The 13,958-nt window shown below is 40.7% G+C and overlaps 3 protein-coding genes and 1 long non-coding RNA gene across 4 annotated transcripts; 1 reads left to right on the top strand and 3 right to left on the bottom strand.

Annotated features, from left to right (window-relative positions):
* The first annotated feature begins 897 nt into the window (after window positions 1-897).
* On the top strand, window positions 898-2,786 carry LOC120321917. Its single transcript, XR_005561653.1, has 2 exons — window positions 898-1,986; window positions 2,069-2,786. It is a non-coding gene; the product is annotated as an uncharacterized LOC120321917 (long non-coding RNA).
* A 6,976-nt stretch (window positions 2,787-9,762) lies between these two features.
* LOC26534672 (keratin-associated protein 5-6) lies at window positions 9,763-10,199 on the bottom strand. The gene is made up of 2 exons (XM_015191671.2): window positions 9,921-10,199; window positions 9,763-9,865 (listed from the first exon to the last, which is right to left on the bottom strand). Exon 1 carries the CDS (start codon window positions 10,141-10,143, stop codon window positions 9,934-9,936), a length of 210 nt encoding a protein of 69 aa, XP_015047157.2. The 5' UTR covers window positions 10,144-10,199; the 3' UTR covers window positions 9,763-9,865; window positions 9,921-9,933.
* A 794-nt stretch (window positions 10,200-10,993) lies between these two features.
* LOC6535436 (salivary glue protein Sgs-5) lies at window positions 10,994-11,862 on the bottom strand. The gene is made up of 3 exons (XM_002096049.4): window positions 11,476-11,862; window positions 11,231-11,419; window positions 10,994-11,171 (listed from the first exon to the last, which is right to left on the bottom strand). Exons 1-3 carry the CDS (start codon window positions 11,828-11,830, stop codon window positions 11,137-11,139), a joined length of 579 nt encoding a protein of 192 aa, XP_002096085.1. The 5' UTR covers window positions 11,831-11,862; the 3' UTR covers window positions 10,994-11,136.
* Window positions 11,863-12,178: 316 nt separating this feature from the next.
* On the bottom strand, window positions 12,179-12,873 carry LOC6535435 (salivary glue protein Sgs-5). Its single transcript, XM_002096048.4, has 3 exons — window positions 12,613-12,873; window positions 12,351-12,539; window positions 12,179-12,287 (listed from the first exon to the last, which is right to left on the bottom strand). The coding sequence occupies exons 1-3, from the start codon at window positions 12,824-12,826 to the stop codon at window positions 12,262-12,264; spliced, it is 429 nt and encodes a 142-aa protein (XP_002096084.1). The 5' UTR covers window positions 12,827-12,873; the 3' UTR covers window positions 12,179-12,261.
* Window positions 12,874-13,958: the final 1,085 nt, after the last annotated feature.

Genomic DNA, 13,958 nt, shown 5'->3' with positions numbered 1-13,958 from the left:
GCTAAAAAACCTTCGGGAAATTATACTACTGATTTATATTTGAGATTTCACTTTCGCATATTGAAACTCTTGACGCATCCATACAATCTTTAAATTATCCCAGGAAATAAATAATAATGAAAGCGGAAGGGCTGGTGTTTAAATCCAATTGAATAATAGGCGATTACTGTTGATAAGAACTAACGATTTTTTCTTTATTATCGCTGTTTTCTGGCATTACCGTTACTTTAAATTTTTGGATCGTAAACTGATTCTAGATTTTAAAAGATTCAATAATTAATTTACATTAATTTAAAATGAACAAAGTAATAATTTTAAAACATCAGTGCTAAGATTAATCAATATTGTAACAATTATAAAAAAATATTAGGTATTATATACAAATATTTATATTGTAATAGTTAAAATTCAGCACGCATGCTGTTGCGCGCTTCCACAACTTACAATCAAACGAAAGGAAATTCCGCTTGAGGTCTAATACCAGGCGCACTGCAATTGCAGGAGGAGTGTGGAATGTGTGATTCAGAGGACACCCCTTATATAGCGAATATAATGAAATCGAAAGGACTCCATGGTGCCCATGAGTGTGCATGTGTGTGCGTGCGCGAGGGGTGTGTCGCTTGACATTGCCATTCCTTACTTTAGGGGTGGGTTTCGATGGCAGTGGCGTGTTTTCGGCCCTGCAACCCCTAGTGCTGTTATTTAGGCTATATAAAAACTATACAAAATAAAAAGCCAGAACTTTTAGGTCGAGCTTTAATAATAAATGAATACAAAAAAGTCGAATAAAAACACGATTTTAAAAAGTATAAAGATATAAACAACAGATAAAAGTTTAAAGTGTATTTAAAATTAAAGCCATTTTACATGAATATTTATTTTGAGTGTTCTCAATAAACATTTTGAAATGTTTCAAAATTGCTGTTGGAGAATATGTACATATAACTAACATAAAAAGTTAGAAAAAGTCAGAATTTTTGCAACACTGACAACCACTGGAACAGGAACCCGATGGCAGGGACGACGCCCCTGTGGATGGCAGGTCGCGTTCTGCCCGCCCAAGTGGGTGGGTCACAGGCACCGGCAACCTCCGAGTCCCGCGCAGCGTTTCAATTAGCGAGTACGGGCACTGGGTGGCGCCCAAAACGAGTGCCGCACCGCCGGACTGGCTCTTTGTGATTTTTGCCAAGAACGCGGCCAAGAACCTCTGCAGCAACAGCACATTCAAATAGACAGACACGTGTCCATCAGCGGTTTAACCCTTCTTAAGGTAACGCCCAAGGATTACCAGGCGACCAGCAACCGCAGTGGGCAACCCACGGCAGTTCGCTGCCATTGCGCATGTCGCCCACTAGGGCGTGATCTACGGGGCGGAGTAAAGCGTACGTACGGCCTGCCCCGCTGGCCCACCCACCGAGTGGGCTGGCTTCTTTCACGTTACCATTGTCGAGGCTATTACATAACGGTAACATTCGGCAGCAGCGCTGCCGACAGTCCAAACCGGTTAACAGTTACGTCGTAACTAGGAGCAACCTTAGTGCACCAGGCGAACAGAACCGCCAGCCGGAGCGGCATTACTACGTCTTTATATTGATGCACCCCGGTGGGTTTCAGCCACAACTGCGGTTAGTAATTTAGCACAAATTGTTTAATTTCACATTTGAAATATGTCTCTTGGTGTTAAGGGTATCATACAGTAGAGCATAGAATTTGAGAAACACCGCATTTCATTTCTACGCCTTATGAAATCGAGGGAATCAAAGCTGACTGCTTGAAACCTTTCGGAAAAGTTTTTTTGTAAGTTCGGTTGTGCGGTTAGTAATTTAGCACAAATTGTTTAATTTCACATTTGAAATATGTCTCTTGGTGTTAAGGGTATCATACAGTAGAGCATAGAATTTGAGAAACACCGCATTTCATTTCTACGCCTTATGAAATCGAGGGAATCAAAGCTGACTGCTTGAAACCTTTCGGAAAAGTTTTTTTGTAAGTTCGGCTCTTAGTACTTTTGGTTTTTGAAAAGTAATTCTAAGATTTTCATTTAATTTATTTTACTGAACAAATTTAGTGCATTGCTGTGACTTTATTATCTTGAACGCAACTGTTTGTGGCTGCTGGCAATTTAGGGGTTGCTCTTGCGGCTGCATTAAGTGCGCGACTCCTGCTCAAGGTCGCGTCTCACACACACGTACATACGCTCTCATACAGAGAACGAAAGCGCGGTCCTGTGTCTTTGATTTCGCCCTTGTGAGTGTGGCAGCTTCTCTCACACTTGACAGATTTCAGTGTGTGTGCTCAGGCGACACGTGTATACGTCCGTCACATACTCGTACACATTCTTTCGTGGTAGATTTCGTACCAGGAGAGCATAATCCTGTGGAACGCATCAACATGTCAGCATAATTTGGACTGTTCAACGCACAGCCGCCCATGTGTGCGGCTAATGGAATCAGTTATAGTGCGGAACGCACACCCATGCGGGTAAACATGCCTGTATGTAAGGTGTTCCCTGCCTCACAAGAGTGACTGCTACCCTTCAGCCCTCATCGCGTATACGCAATGGCTGCAAAAGCTCGAAAAGCTTAGCGAAGCTTACGGCCGGGTTCTGGAATAGGATAATGACCATCAGAGAAGATAAAAAAATAATTTATTCAACTTGTAACTAAGTATTTTAATTTTTCCATAACCTAATTTGAGTAATGGACAGTATTTAACAAAATATAATTTCTTGAATAATTTACAAAAGTTAGCTTACTTAAAGAATAAAATTTCTCAAATAAAGTCAATCCATATTTTTAACGTTTAAAGGGTGCAATATCGTTTAATAAAAGAAACCTTAACTATTATGTAATAGCATAAACTACGTAGGTAAGAAATATTTTTAAAATATTTATCTTTACTTTAAATAGTTCTGGGTTCATTTTTGTTATTCTCAGTAATAATTTATTTAAAGATGTACTTACCATTATTTGTTGACAAACGGCTTAATCGACTACTTTCATGGACTGAATATGGTTGAATATATAGAATGGAAAGCCATTGCCTAACATTTAAAAATATCTGAGTTTAATTTTGTTCAGCTATCGGTTCGATTGGGGCCAAAAATGTTACTCGACCCCGGTGCTTTTTTGTCTAGCTCAATAATATTAGCCAATAATTTGAGCCATTTGTTAAATTGTTTGCGCGATAAGCGCCGCAAAAGCAACAGCAACGCGGCTTTCAAATGCCACGAACAAGAACAGGACAATGGTGCGCCGGCCAACACTTTAAACAAAGGACGAGAAGTACGAAATGGACGAAAATAGAGGGACTAGAAAGGACGAGGGGCCAAGAAGGCGATGCCTGGACAATGACACTGACAATAATGACGAGGACGATGGCACTTGCCATTGTGTGTGCCGCTCGAAATTGCCTTTGAACAGATACACACAACTGGACGGGTGTGGATGTGACTGTATCTCCGGCTTGAAAGTCGGACCAAAAAGGGGAGGAACTACTTCATAGGTACGAGTAGCTCTGGAAAGTTGTCATTGCGTGTTGTCAGCAAACTGGCGACAAAGCTTATCGCAGATGGACACACACAAAGCCGCACAGTCGGAGTCAGATTCAGATGCTTTACTTGGATTCAATTGCGAAAGGGTTTGGGTGATGATGATGATAAGGATGATGATAATGAAGATGCGATCTCGCACTCGACCAGCTGTCCTGGTCTAGTTGAAAGCTACAAGATTACTAAACTGGCGAGCTGAGGCATTTGTGCAAGTGCTGCAGCATGGTAATTAAACTCGACAAGTGCCGCTTAAGTCCCATCTTCAACTGCAGGTCATAAATTTGATTGTCCTTGTTTCGTCCCTATCACGGCATGCTTGGGGCCCAGCCCAACTGAAAAACGGACGCACAGTCGACTTTTCGCTTATCTAAAGTCAAAACAATTTTCATATGTTTCCCAGCCATAACGGGAGCTTTTTTTCATTGCCGAAGGACATGCCATTTCGCAATTAGCATTGGCGTACACAACTAATTTGCGCTGCGGGATAAGGATGACTCCGCCCCCACATTTCGGATGTCCTGCCTGCACCCACATGTTAATTAACAGCGCCGGCCATCATTTGTACTTAAGTTGAATTTTATTTTGTGAACAATTATGCTAATTTGTTAAATAAATAGGCACGCACTTCAATGCGAGGCAATGCGAAGTTGGGTAATGCCCGCAAAATGGTTACCGTTCAAGTTAAGTTTTATGTGGTCCTTTTTTATTTTACTGCCGACTACCTCGCTCTCCGACAGAGACAGTCGTTCCAATTAAGTTTGCGTTTGCCATTTAATTACTCTAATATGCCAGTCAGACAGTCCCACAGTCCGCCAGCCAACCAAGTGAATCAACCACCTCCTGGTATTTGTGCGCGTGCCGAGCATGAAAATTAGCTTGTACAATTTTCCCCGACTTTCCTCGCGCTTTTCCCCGACTTTTTCTCGGGCTGAAGGGCCACGCCAGCTCCGGACAGGCCACACCTCGAAATTGATGGCGCCATTTGTTAGAGCAGCCATTGCCGGCAACTTATCAAAGCTCTTTGACACCCCATCCATTTGTCAAGCCGTCGCCCCAATCTGAATCTGTGCCACTGCGAAATGGAATGAAAAATACAGTCCAAACGACTGAGCAACAAGAACAAGTCGCCTACTTGGCACATTTAATTAGTTTTAACCTTGCACATTTATATGCAAAGCAGCCGCCGCAGCTCGAGATGGAAAACTTGCTGGAATACTTAAGCAGTTGCCCTTCGAGAAGTCATAACAAGGACACAGAGAGATTGAGTTGGTATGCTAAATAATAAAATAATTATAAATTAATACAACTAGTTATTACAATTTATTAATAATTATTAGATCCAGCAAGCATTTGAAATATATATAATATATTTTTCATATGATATAATATAATCTTTCTGAACTTTTCCTCCTTTTGTCAGTCTACCATATATATTTTATAAATTAATGGTTTTCATTAAATAGATTTATAAACCATATGGACTTTAGTGGTTATGCTTTAAAAAAAACATAAATAATTACTCTTCCTATTTTTTTAGACCAAACGTATTACCAAGTTTTTCCGACATGGTCATTAGAAATTATCCTGTATAACTGTAAGGCAGCTTTATTTTTCCCTCTGTAGGTCTATGATAATTTGCTTGCCAAAGCCAATCACAGAGTTTTTATCAACTGGAATCTGCAGATTCCAAATTGACTGACAAACCGAGAGAAATGGAAAAGTGTCCATGTCCTCGACCCGTCCTGAAATCAAAAGCGGCGCTGCCGAAGACAAAAAAGTTTAAATGAAAAGGAGCACACTGCGGTCAGGACGCTGCTGACAGGACAGGGAAATGTGAAAAGTAGCAAACAGCATCAAAAGTTTTCCGGCTCTTACTTGATAGCCCGCTCCCATCTAGTCCTTCATTTCGCCTTTCATCTTTTCCGTGTGGCCACGAGATGAGGAGGGTCGCCAGCCAATTTTTGATTGCAACATTTCGCACCAACGGCAAAATGTGAGCCACTGCACACAAACGAAGACATGTTAAAGCTTATTTTAATATTTTCCTAGACATGGCGTTCACTTTGAGTGTGCCACCGCCTTTGTTGTTGTTTGTCCAATTTGAGCGTCCGCCCACCCCAACCACATGTTTTGCCATATAGCTGGACTAGCATGCATACATTGTCCCGTAAGTGCACTGGATACCCATGCCACGTTGCGAGTATATCATTCCCTCCAGGCGACAAGTAATTTTACTTGGCAAAATGAATTGCACAAAGTCCTTTTTTTGCGCTTTCTCGTGCCATCTCCTTTGCTTTCTGCTCCGGCTTTATGGTGTTCGCCATGTGTGTTTTCCTTCGATGGGTGTCTATTCACGGGTCCTTTTTGTACACATTGGTCAGCATTTAATTTTAATTTTTTGAAATTCACTAGCTGCTGTGAAAGTATGACAAAATAGTCTGCTTAGTCCTTGTACTGATTAAAAATGTAACGAATGCTAACTGTAATCGTCTTATAAGTATTTCAAAAATTGGGGTAGTGATTCGATCAAAAAAATGAAGGAAAGTAAATAAATTCTGTTACCACTCAGTGCTCTCTTATAATAAGATACGATTATATGGTAAAAGTTGTTTCAATCTCTATACAAAAAACTTTATCAAAACACTACCCAAATTTATTTTATTTTGTTCGTGACATATTCATTAGGATTGGTATGATTTTTATATAATTCTATCTTTGCCATCATAATGGGAAGCTATTAATATTTTATTATATTAATACATATTATCTCGAGGTTAGGCAACAATATAAATAACAATACCCAAGTACTACACTGCTGCTTTGCATTTTAAATGAGCTGAGCTGCGAGGACGGGCACCTCAAAATGGGAGCACAATTCTAGGGAAAGCCCTGAGCTTATTTTCCAAGCCATCAACTGGTCTCCAGGCTGCGTGCACCGGCTGACAAAACAAATAAACTTGCTGCCGCTTCGGATGCCCTTCCAAAGGGGGGTGGTGGGCGTGTTAGGAGGGGGCGGGGGGTGATGCCCTGGTCGTCACACACATTTGGTATGCATAAGCAGCAGTCGCATACCTCACGGCACAGCATTATGCGGCGCGGAGACATTTTTCCATATTTTACACAACAAAAGCAATGCCAGACGCAACTTTTACCCCAACTTGCTGTGACATTTTCCTTCTTCATCTCTGTGGGCATCCTCGCTCCCTGGCAGCCTCTCCTTCCACCAACAGCCGAGCGCAATTTCAAATTTAATTCGCCATTTTCAGCCACCCATTTTCGCAACCACCCCCAACTTGCCGAAACAGCCACCCACCCAAACACCCATCCAACCAACGAGCCCCGCTTCCGCCCACTCAACGCCATCTTGTGGTTTTCCTCGCCGCATTTGTTGCCCGTTTCCTTTGGCTTTTTTATTACGTATACGGAAAATGTGGAATTCCTGAAGACATTTTACTTTGCAATTTCCTTACGAGTCGTTAAACATTTCCAGGCTCTGGCACAACAACCAGCAGCAGCAACAGCACCAGCAGCAGAACCAGAAACGCAACAACCACAACCACAATGGCCAAAGTTAACAAAACTAATTTAAAAATTCAAATTTGCTTTCCGCTTTTTATATGCATCACAAACTGTGCATTTATATGGCTGGGTAAGTGAGTATGTCTATATTTATATATATTCAGGCCTCAGGATTCAGGATCCAGGATGTGGGCGGAGATGTCTGGCTTTTCGTGGGATGGTAATTTGTATTCTTGTGGCTTTCATGTTGATCTTCTTGTTACATTTGAGTTTTTCTTTTCCCTTCGACTGCCTTCGATATTTTGGAGGATGGTTTTTGTATAATTTATTCGCCTGCCAGCCGGAGTAATGAAATCTGATTGCAAAATACATATCCAATTGAATTGAATTTTGCCACTGCTAATGGAAAATCGTGCTCGGTAAATTTAATTAGGCAGGAGATATGTATGTTTGTATATTCAAACATTTGGCAAACACTCGCTCCCAAAAGTCAGCAACGACTAAACATGTGATCCTCATCGGAATAATGCAAATTTCAGCTCATTAATATCAATCAAATGATTGATAGCACTTAGAGCCACCACCACAGTGGCTCCGCACCCCTCGATTTCACCCCCCTCTCTCGCAGGATTGTTAATAAATCCTTTGACAATTGCTACATTAATGTCAATACATTTACATTCGTGACCGACCCCTTTCCTGTCACAATATTTGTACGAATCGTGCCAAAAGGACTCATGATAAGGATCCGCACAGCGCTGCAGAGATTGAATCCCCGCATCCTGGCAGTTATATCCGCCCGGAGATCCTGTGTCAAAGTTTTAGCTCGATTCAGCGGCTGTCTCATCAATCAATTTCGTTTAGCCACTTGTCACTCAGCCATTTTATTTGGCTTACCAAGTTTTGGGTGCGACTAATTTCCGGCAAAGGGATTGTGTGCCAAACTCTTTGGCTAATGCAAATCACATTTAAAACGCTACTGCTAAACCACAATATTTCATGGAGATCCAGTACAGCTGTAAATGTAATTCGAACATTGTGTTGGACACTACATATATTGGGCGGCCATTACTGACCCCGCGGTAAATTTGCAACAAATTAAAGGCCAATTAACCCATCAGACGGGCTTATGAGCCGCCGACCGCCAATGCACACACACGCAATTGCAATTATCAAATTAGTGCGGGGCGTGGCGGGTCAAGCAATTGGAGAAACAAATAATAAATTGGACGCTGAAATGCAAAATACACACTAAGCACTATAATTAAGTTGTTGACCCGACCCGAGTTGACCCGCGCTGCATCGGTTTAGGCCAAGATGCGCTGCCCAAACAACAAGCAACTGACAACTGACAGGCGCGTAGGCCTCAAATTAATTAACATGTTTGCATTGCACAAGACGCAGCAATTATGAACTGGCACGGGTGTGTCCTGCCATTCCCCCCAATTCCAATTTTCCAATTTTTAAGTCCTCGAACTGCACTTAATTTTCCACTGATATGGATCCTCCCTTTCGCGTTCTAATGTCCGTCGTGGCCTATTAAACACACCCCTTGGTTCTTTCGCTGCGGCCCACCTTGCCCGAGTGAAACGGCACGCGCCGCTGGAAATTTTCTCCAAAAATTTTTAACATACCTCTGCGGTTTTCCGGACGTTTTTATAGTTCTTCTCAAATTGCTCTAATTCGTTAAGTTATAAAACCGGCCGCCAAGTTTTCAGATCCATTTACTTTTATTGCCACTGCGGCGGTCAATGAACCAAATGACAAAAGGACGGCCCAAAAAGGACGACACATGCGTGTTAATCTCTAATTTGCTAGGTGATCATGTGGATATATACAAATGTATATATATATATTTATATAGACACAACGCATAAATATTCAACATCACAGCGGGTAGTTAATAGGAGCTTGTTCCATTCGTATCCTTTTAATTGCCAGACGTCGCCGTGTTTCCAATTTCGGTATCTAAAGTTGTTTTTCACATTTTAATGGCGCTATTTTCATTAAGCAAATGTATGTTCGACTTATTCCTTTCATTTTACTCCCCAAAAATTCGACTCCTTTATTTTTGTGTGCCGCTCATTAGCATATAAAATGTATGAGTTGTCGCCAGCGAGTCTGTCTGTATACACAATTCACGTTTATTGCATATTCATCATTTTAATTGCTTGTTTTCATTCTAAATGACTCGATAAGGCTTTTACGGCTATTAGGCGAAGGCATCCTGCCGCTCACCATCTGTATCCCTATATGAAGGATACTAGGAGGAGCATGGACAGGTACGCCAATTTGAACCAATGGGTGTGCTATATATAATAAATATTGTACCAAGGTTAAATAAAACCGCTCTCTCTCTGTAATTCTTCTTTTTGAAGACAGAGCTTCAACTGAAATTAAATACTGCAGGTCTCCAACTAGAAGGACAAAGGAAGCAATTCACGTAGAAAAGTGCAAACGAGATGTACACGAGGGAAATGGCGGAGAAGAGGTCCCGATATGATTACTTTTCCTTTTGTTTTCCATTTTCGGAACTGGGGAAATCAGGAAAGCGAGGTGGAAAAACAAAGGAATTACTTTGCCAACGAGTGAACGAATATGAATAAAAAAGTGATCAATGCAATGAAAATGATTGTCTGCTCATTGTACCGCTCCCTTTACAATTGAGCGCACAAAGTGCGAAAAGATGAAAGTTTGCAAAATGTACCAGTACTTTAATGATAAGGAAAAGCAAACAATTTTAAAAACAAAAGTTTTCTGAGGGCAAAGTCCCGTGGAAGATTGGAGCAAAGAATCCTGGAATTCGGGTATATTAATGAAATATGCTACACCTCTTTCGTGTTAGACCTACCTGGAGTTCTGGATTAATCCTTGCAGCCACACCCACAAGAGGAAGCACATCGACAGGGATTGCATTCACATCCGCAGGACCTGGATCCGCTGGACCTGGATCCGCAGGAGACGCACTGGGGCTTGCCACTTCCACACTGCACCTCTTCGGGCTCCTCAATGAAACAGCTCTGCACCATGGAGATGGTCAGGGCAACCAGGATGATTAACTTTATATTGAACATTGCAAACGGCTGGAGAAATTGTAGTCAACTTGAAACTGTGCCAAGGTAAAAGAATGATCTACTCTTTATAGGTCCTAGGGGTATTGCATTATTTGAACAGTTGATCTGTTGATCTATTTTGGGCTATCACTGCTGATTAAGTAAACAGTGGTTCTGCACCATGTTTTTTTTTTACCAATAATATATGTTTGCTTTAAATTTATAGGCGATATGGTGGATAACACTTTGTACTGCTATTTATTTCTTTTAAGTATTTATTTGTAACTTGTTCAAATATAAAATATAATTTTAACTGCTTATATAGAGTAAAATATGAACTGCTTTCCTTAACTTGAAGTTCGAAACCAAAACAGAAATATATAAATAAATTAAAGTGTTGAAAATATGGTGCACCGTCCCTAAGAAGCAAGTAATTATATCCGTTACTCGTAGAGTAAAAGGTTAAAAAGTACGTAACGGGCAGAAGGAAGCGTTTCCGACCATATAACTTATATATATTCTTGATTAGGATCAATAGCCAAGTCGATCTGGCCATGCCTGTCTGTCCGTCCGTATGAACGTCGAGATTTAGGGAACTACAAAAGCTAGACATTCAGATTAAGCATGAAGACTCCAGAGACATAGACGCAGCGCAAGCTTGTTGACACATGCTGCCACGCCCACTCCTACGCCCACAAATCGCTCAAATCTGCCACGCCCATACTTTTGTAAAATGATTTTATATTTTTTCTTTTTTTAGTATTGTAAATATCTTTCGATCTGCCCAAAAACTTATATGGTCAGAAAATGGTAATTTTGTATTTAAAAGATGTATTACACAATTGTCAACATAATTATATTAAAACACTTGTTGCCTTTAAAAATATTTTTATTAGGAAATAACAATAATAACTGCCTTATTTAGCATATACCATCGCCCTTTAAATGAATAAATAACAAAACAATAAAAGAAACAAAGAAGTTCGAAACGTAATCCAGCTGAATCCCTTTCAATTAGAACGGCCAACAATAAGAATAAGCGAGGAATGCTGTAAGGATACAAAATGTAAATATTACTCAGGATTATCAACTAACCCTTGGAACTTACGCTTTGAGTTCTCGGATGAGAATTTCAGCAGGTGGCACAGGCTGTAAAATCGCTCGGTGGCAATGGATCCTGGCTTTCGGTTGCATCCACAAGGAGCTGGAATGGGGAACTCAGCAACCACGGGGAAGCCCACGCTACACTTTTTGCTGATGAACGAGCGGCAGAGATCCTCCGAAACAGGCACAAGGGCTGCATATACAATGCATAAATAAAATATGATTTTCTTAACTGGTTAATTTACGTACGGGTTTTGCAATCTCTTCGGCGCTGTTCGTTCTCGATTTCCATGAGACATTCGTTTTGGAAACAACGGCACACACAATCTTGAAGAGCCCATTGGTAGTTCCTGTAGTAAATATTGCAATTCCTTGACGCGCATGTGGAGTTACGCTTTACTTTGGATTTGGACTCAGCTTCAAGCTGTAGTGTAGGTTCAGCTTCAGCTTCAGTTTCAGTTTTAACTTCAGTTTCAGTTTCAGCTTCAGTTTTAGTTTCAGATTCTGCTACTGTTTCTTCTTCGGTTTTAACATCCTGAACAGCTAGTCCAGGGTGAAACCTCGAAACGGCCAACAACAAAAGAAGCAATTTAAAATTGAACATGTCTTGAAAGGTACTAAGAATATAACTGGCTCTTAACAATTCATTAGCCTATTTATATTAAATACACTCCACTGTTTTAGCAGTTGTGGAAAAGTACTTTATTGACATAATGCATCTGAAAGTAAAGTGTTTGCAGAACGTGGTCTTTTATCTCTACGCGAATAACCTTGACATAACCAAAATAAACAGCCGGAAATTTTCCACTCAAAATAAAGCTTAATCACGCAGGTTCCTAAAAACAGACTCTAAAAAACTTAAGTAATGACTCCTTATAAAATAAAGAAAGAATGCAATGTTTTAGGAGCTAAGTCAATCGACTCTTTAGACTAAAATATCAAAAAAGTGTGGTGCGTTTAAATGTTTATTTATTTGCTTTAACAAGAGTCGTTTGAGGTAGTAAGATTCTTCAGATGTCATTTGCCAGTCATCTTTTAACACCTTGAGTAGCTGATGTAGGCTATAATACATCGATTGGAAAATGGTTATGACTTCTTTTATTCTCAAATAAACATCAACTTACGTTTGTTGCATTCAGCTGCGTACTTCTGCAATTCGCACAGACTTTTAAACTTCTTGATCTCCAGACTGCCTTCCTTGCCATTGCAGTCGCATGGAGACGAATTGGGGAACTTGGCCACCACAGGCCATCCAAGGAGGCACTTTCGCTTGATGAACTTCTGGCACACATCTTTAGTGACCGGAATCAGCGCTGAACAATAAAAATCGCCCACCAAAAGTAAGCTTGAACTAAATATAAGTGAATAAATATCTAAATATCTTACGTGTCTTTCCATCATTTTCCCGCCGATTACTCTCCTCGGCCAGAAGACAGCCGTTCTGGAAGACCCGGCACACACAATCTTCGAGCGCCCAGGCGTGTTCCCGCCAGTAGATCTGGCACTTGGTGGTCTGCTCCACCGGATTTTGGGGCTTAAGGATGAATGTGCCTTGGGCCACGCCCACTAGGATTGCTGCCACAAGGATAGTATGGATCATCTTAGAGGATTAATGGTGCAATTACTAAGAGTGCTTGAGGCTGTGGCTGCTGTGCAGCTTTTTATACTGCTCAAAAGAAGAAGTTCCACTGTTTGCCCAGATGTATGTTGGGTACGAATTTATTGATAGGCGCGTAAACAATATGACGATAAAATATTTATTCAATACGTAGGAAAATTCTGTTCAATTCGTTGGGAGAACTAAATTTAGCCAGCATGACAGCTTTCTTTAATGATCCCTAATAGGTCAGTAACCAGTTTAACCCGCTTTCAAACCCCTAAGCGGCAGCCTCCTAAAAAATAGCCGAAAAAACCAACAAAAACCCACTTAAAATGTTTTGGTATAAATACGTGTCCACCCTTCCGGTTTTCTTTTGGTTCATATTTACACACTGTTGTCATTAGCTCATTAGAGGAGTCGTAAAGGCAAAGTGGCGGAAAAGCAGATAAAACAATGGCAAACAACTCAATTAACCCTTTTCCGCCCAAACCCCAAATGGCTGGATTATGATGATGCTGCTTAGTACTAACACATATATACATATACATACATACATATATAATATAATAAAATAATAAGTGAAAAGTGTCAGTGGAGGGGCAAATCCTGACGGGTCTCGTATGTAATTACTTCAATTAAACCATCTGTGACAATTGCCGCAGCCGAACATGAAATTCAACTTTACTTTTGAAATTCCCAATTGAGTTGAGGCGCATTATCCTGGCAAGCAACCGCATTTATCTCCTTCCCTTTTCCAGGTCAACCAGGACAACAACAACAACCCCCAGAAGCGTCGCGTATTTTTACCTTTGAGTTACCTTTACCTTTTACCTTTGCCTCGACTGCTCCCCGCTTTTGATGGGGTGACATTTATGGCACTTTATCAACTCAAAAGTCAATAATACCAGCCAAGTATCTTAAATGTGGCTTAAAACGCACAAGAGCTACCAAACGAAGAGGAAAACCTTGAGAGGAAATGAAAAGCGGCCCGGATGAAAATTGCAATGCGATAAAAATAAAATTTCAAATTTATGCCGCTTATTGTCAATTCTCGGCAACAGTAATTCAAGACTTTAGGGGGAGCTAATGCCTTTCAGCTTTGTTCAAAGGAATAAAATGGCAAAAATGTAAA

The sequence above is a fragment of the Drosophila yakuba genome, chromosome 3R (genome assembly GCF_016746365.2).
Source record: "Drosophila yakuba strain Tai18E2 chromosome 3R, Prin_Dyak_Tai18E2_2.1, whole genome shotgun sequence".
Classification (NCBI taxonomy): domain Eukaryota; kingdom Metazoa; phylum Arthropoda; class Insecta; order Diptera; family Drosophilidae; genus Drosophila; species Drosophila yakuba.
This window is presented reverse-complemented; position numbering and strand designations above follow the sequence as displayed.

Excerpts from the sequence above, each read along its gene's own strand:
- LOC6535435 (XM_002096048.4), bottom strand. The coding sequence starts at position 12,826 with ATGATCCATACTATCCTTGTGGCAGCAATCCTAGTGGGCGTGGCCCAA. Across the intron at positions 12,540-12,612 it reads GGAAAATGATGGAAAGACAC|CGCTGATTCCGGTCACTAAA; the intron begins GTAAGATATTTA and ends TTTATTGTTCAG. Across the intron at positions 12,288-12,350 it reads CGCAGCTGAATGCAACAAAC|CCTACATCAGCTACTCAAGG; the intron begins GTAAGTTGATGT and ends GATGTATTATAG.
- LOC26534672 (XM_015191671.2), bottom strand. The coding sequence starts at position 10,143 with ATGTTCAATATAAAGTTAATCATCCTGGTTGCCCTGACCATCTCCATG.
- LOC6535436 (XM_002096049.4), bottom strand. The coding sequence starts at position 11,830 with ATGTTCAATTTTAAATTGCTTCTTTTGTTGTTGGCCGTTTCGAGGTTT. Across the intron at positions 11,420-11,475 it reads CCGAAGAGATTGCAAAACCC|CCCTTGTGCCTGTTTCGGAG; the intron begins GTACGTAAATTA and ends TTGTATATGCAG. Across the intron at positions 11,172-11,230 it reads CTCATCCGAGAACTCAAAGC|CATTCCTCGCTTATTCTTAT; the intron begins GTAAGTTCCAAG and ends GTATCCTTACAG.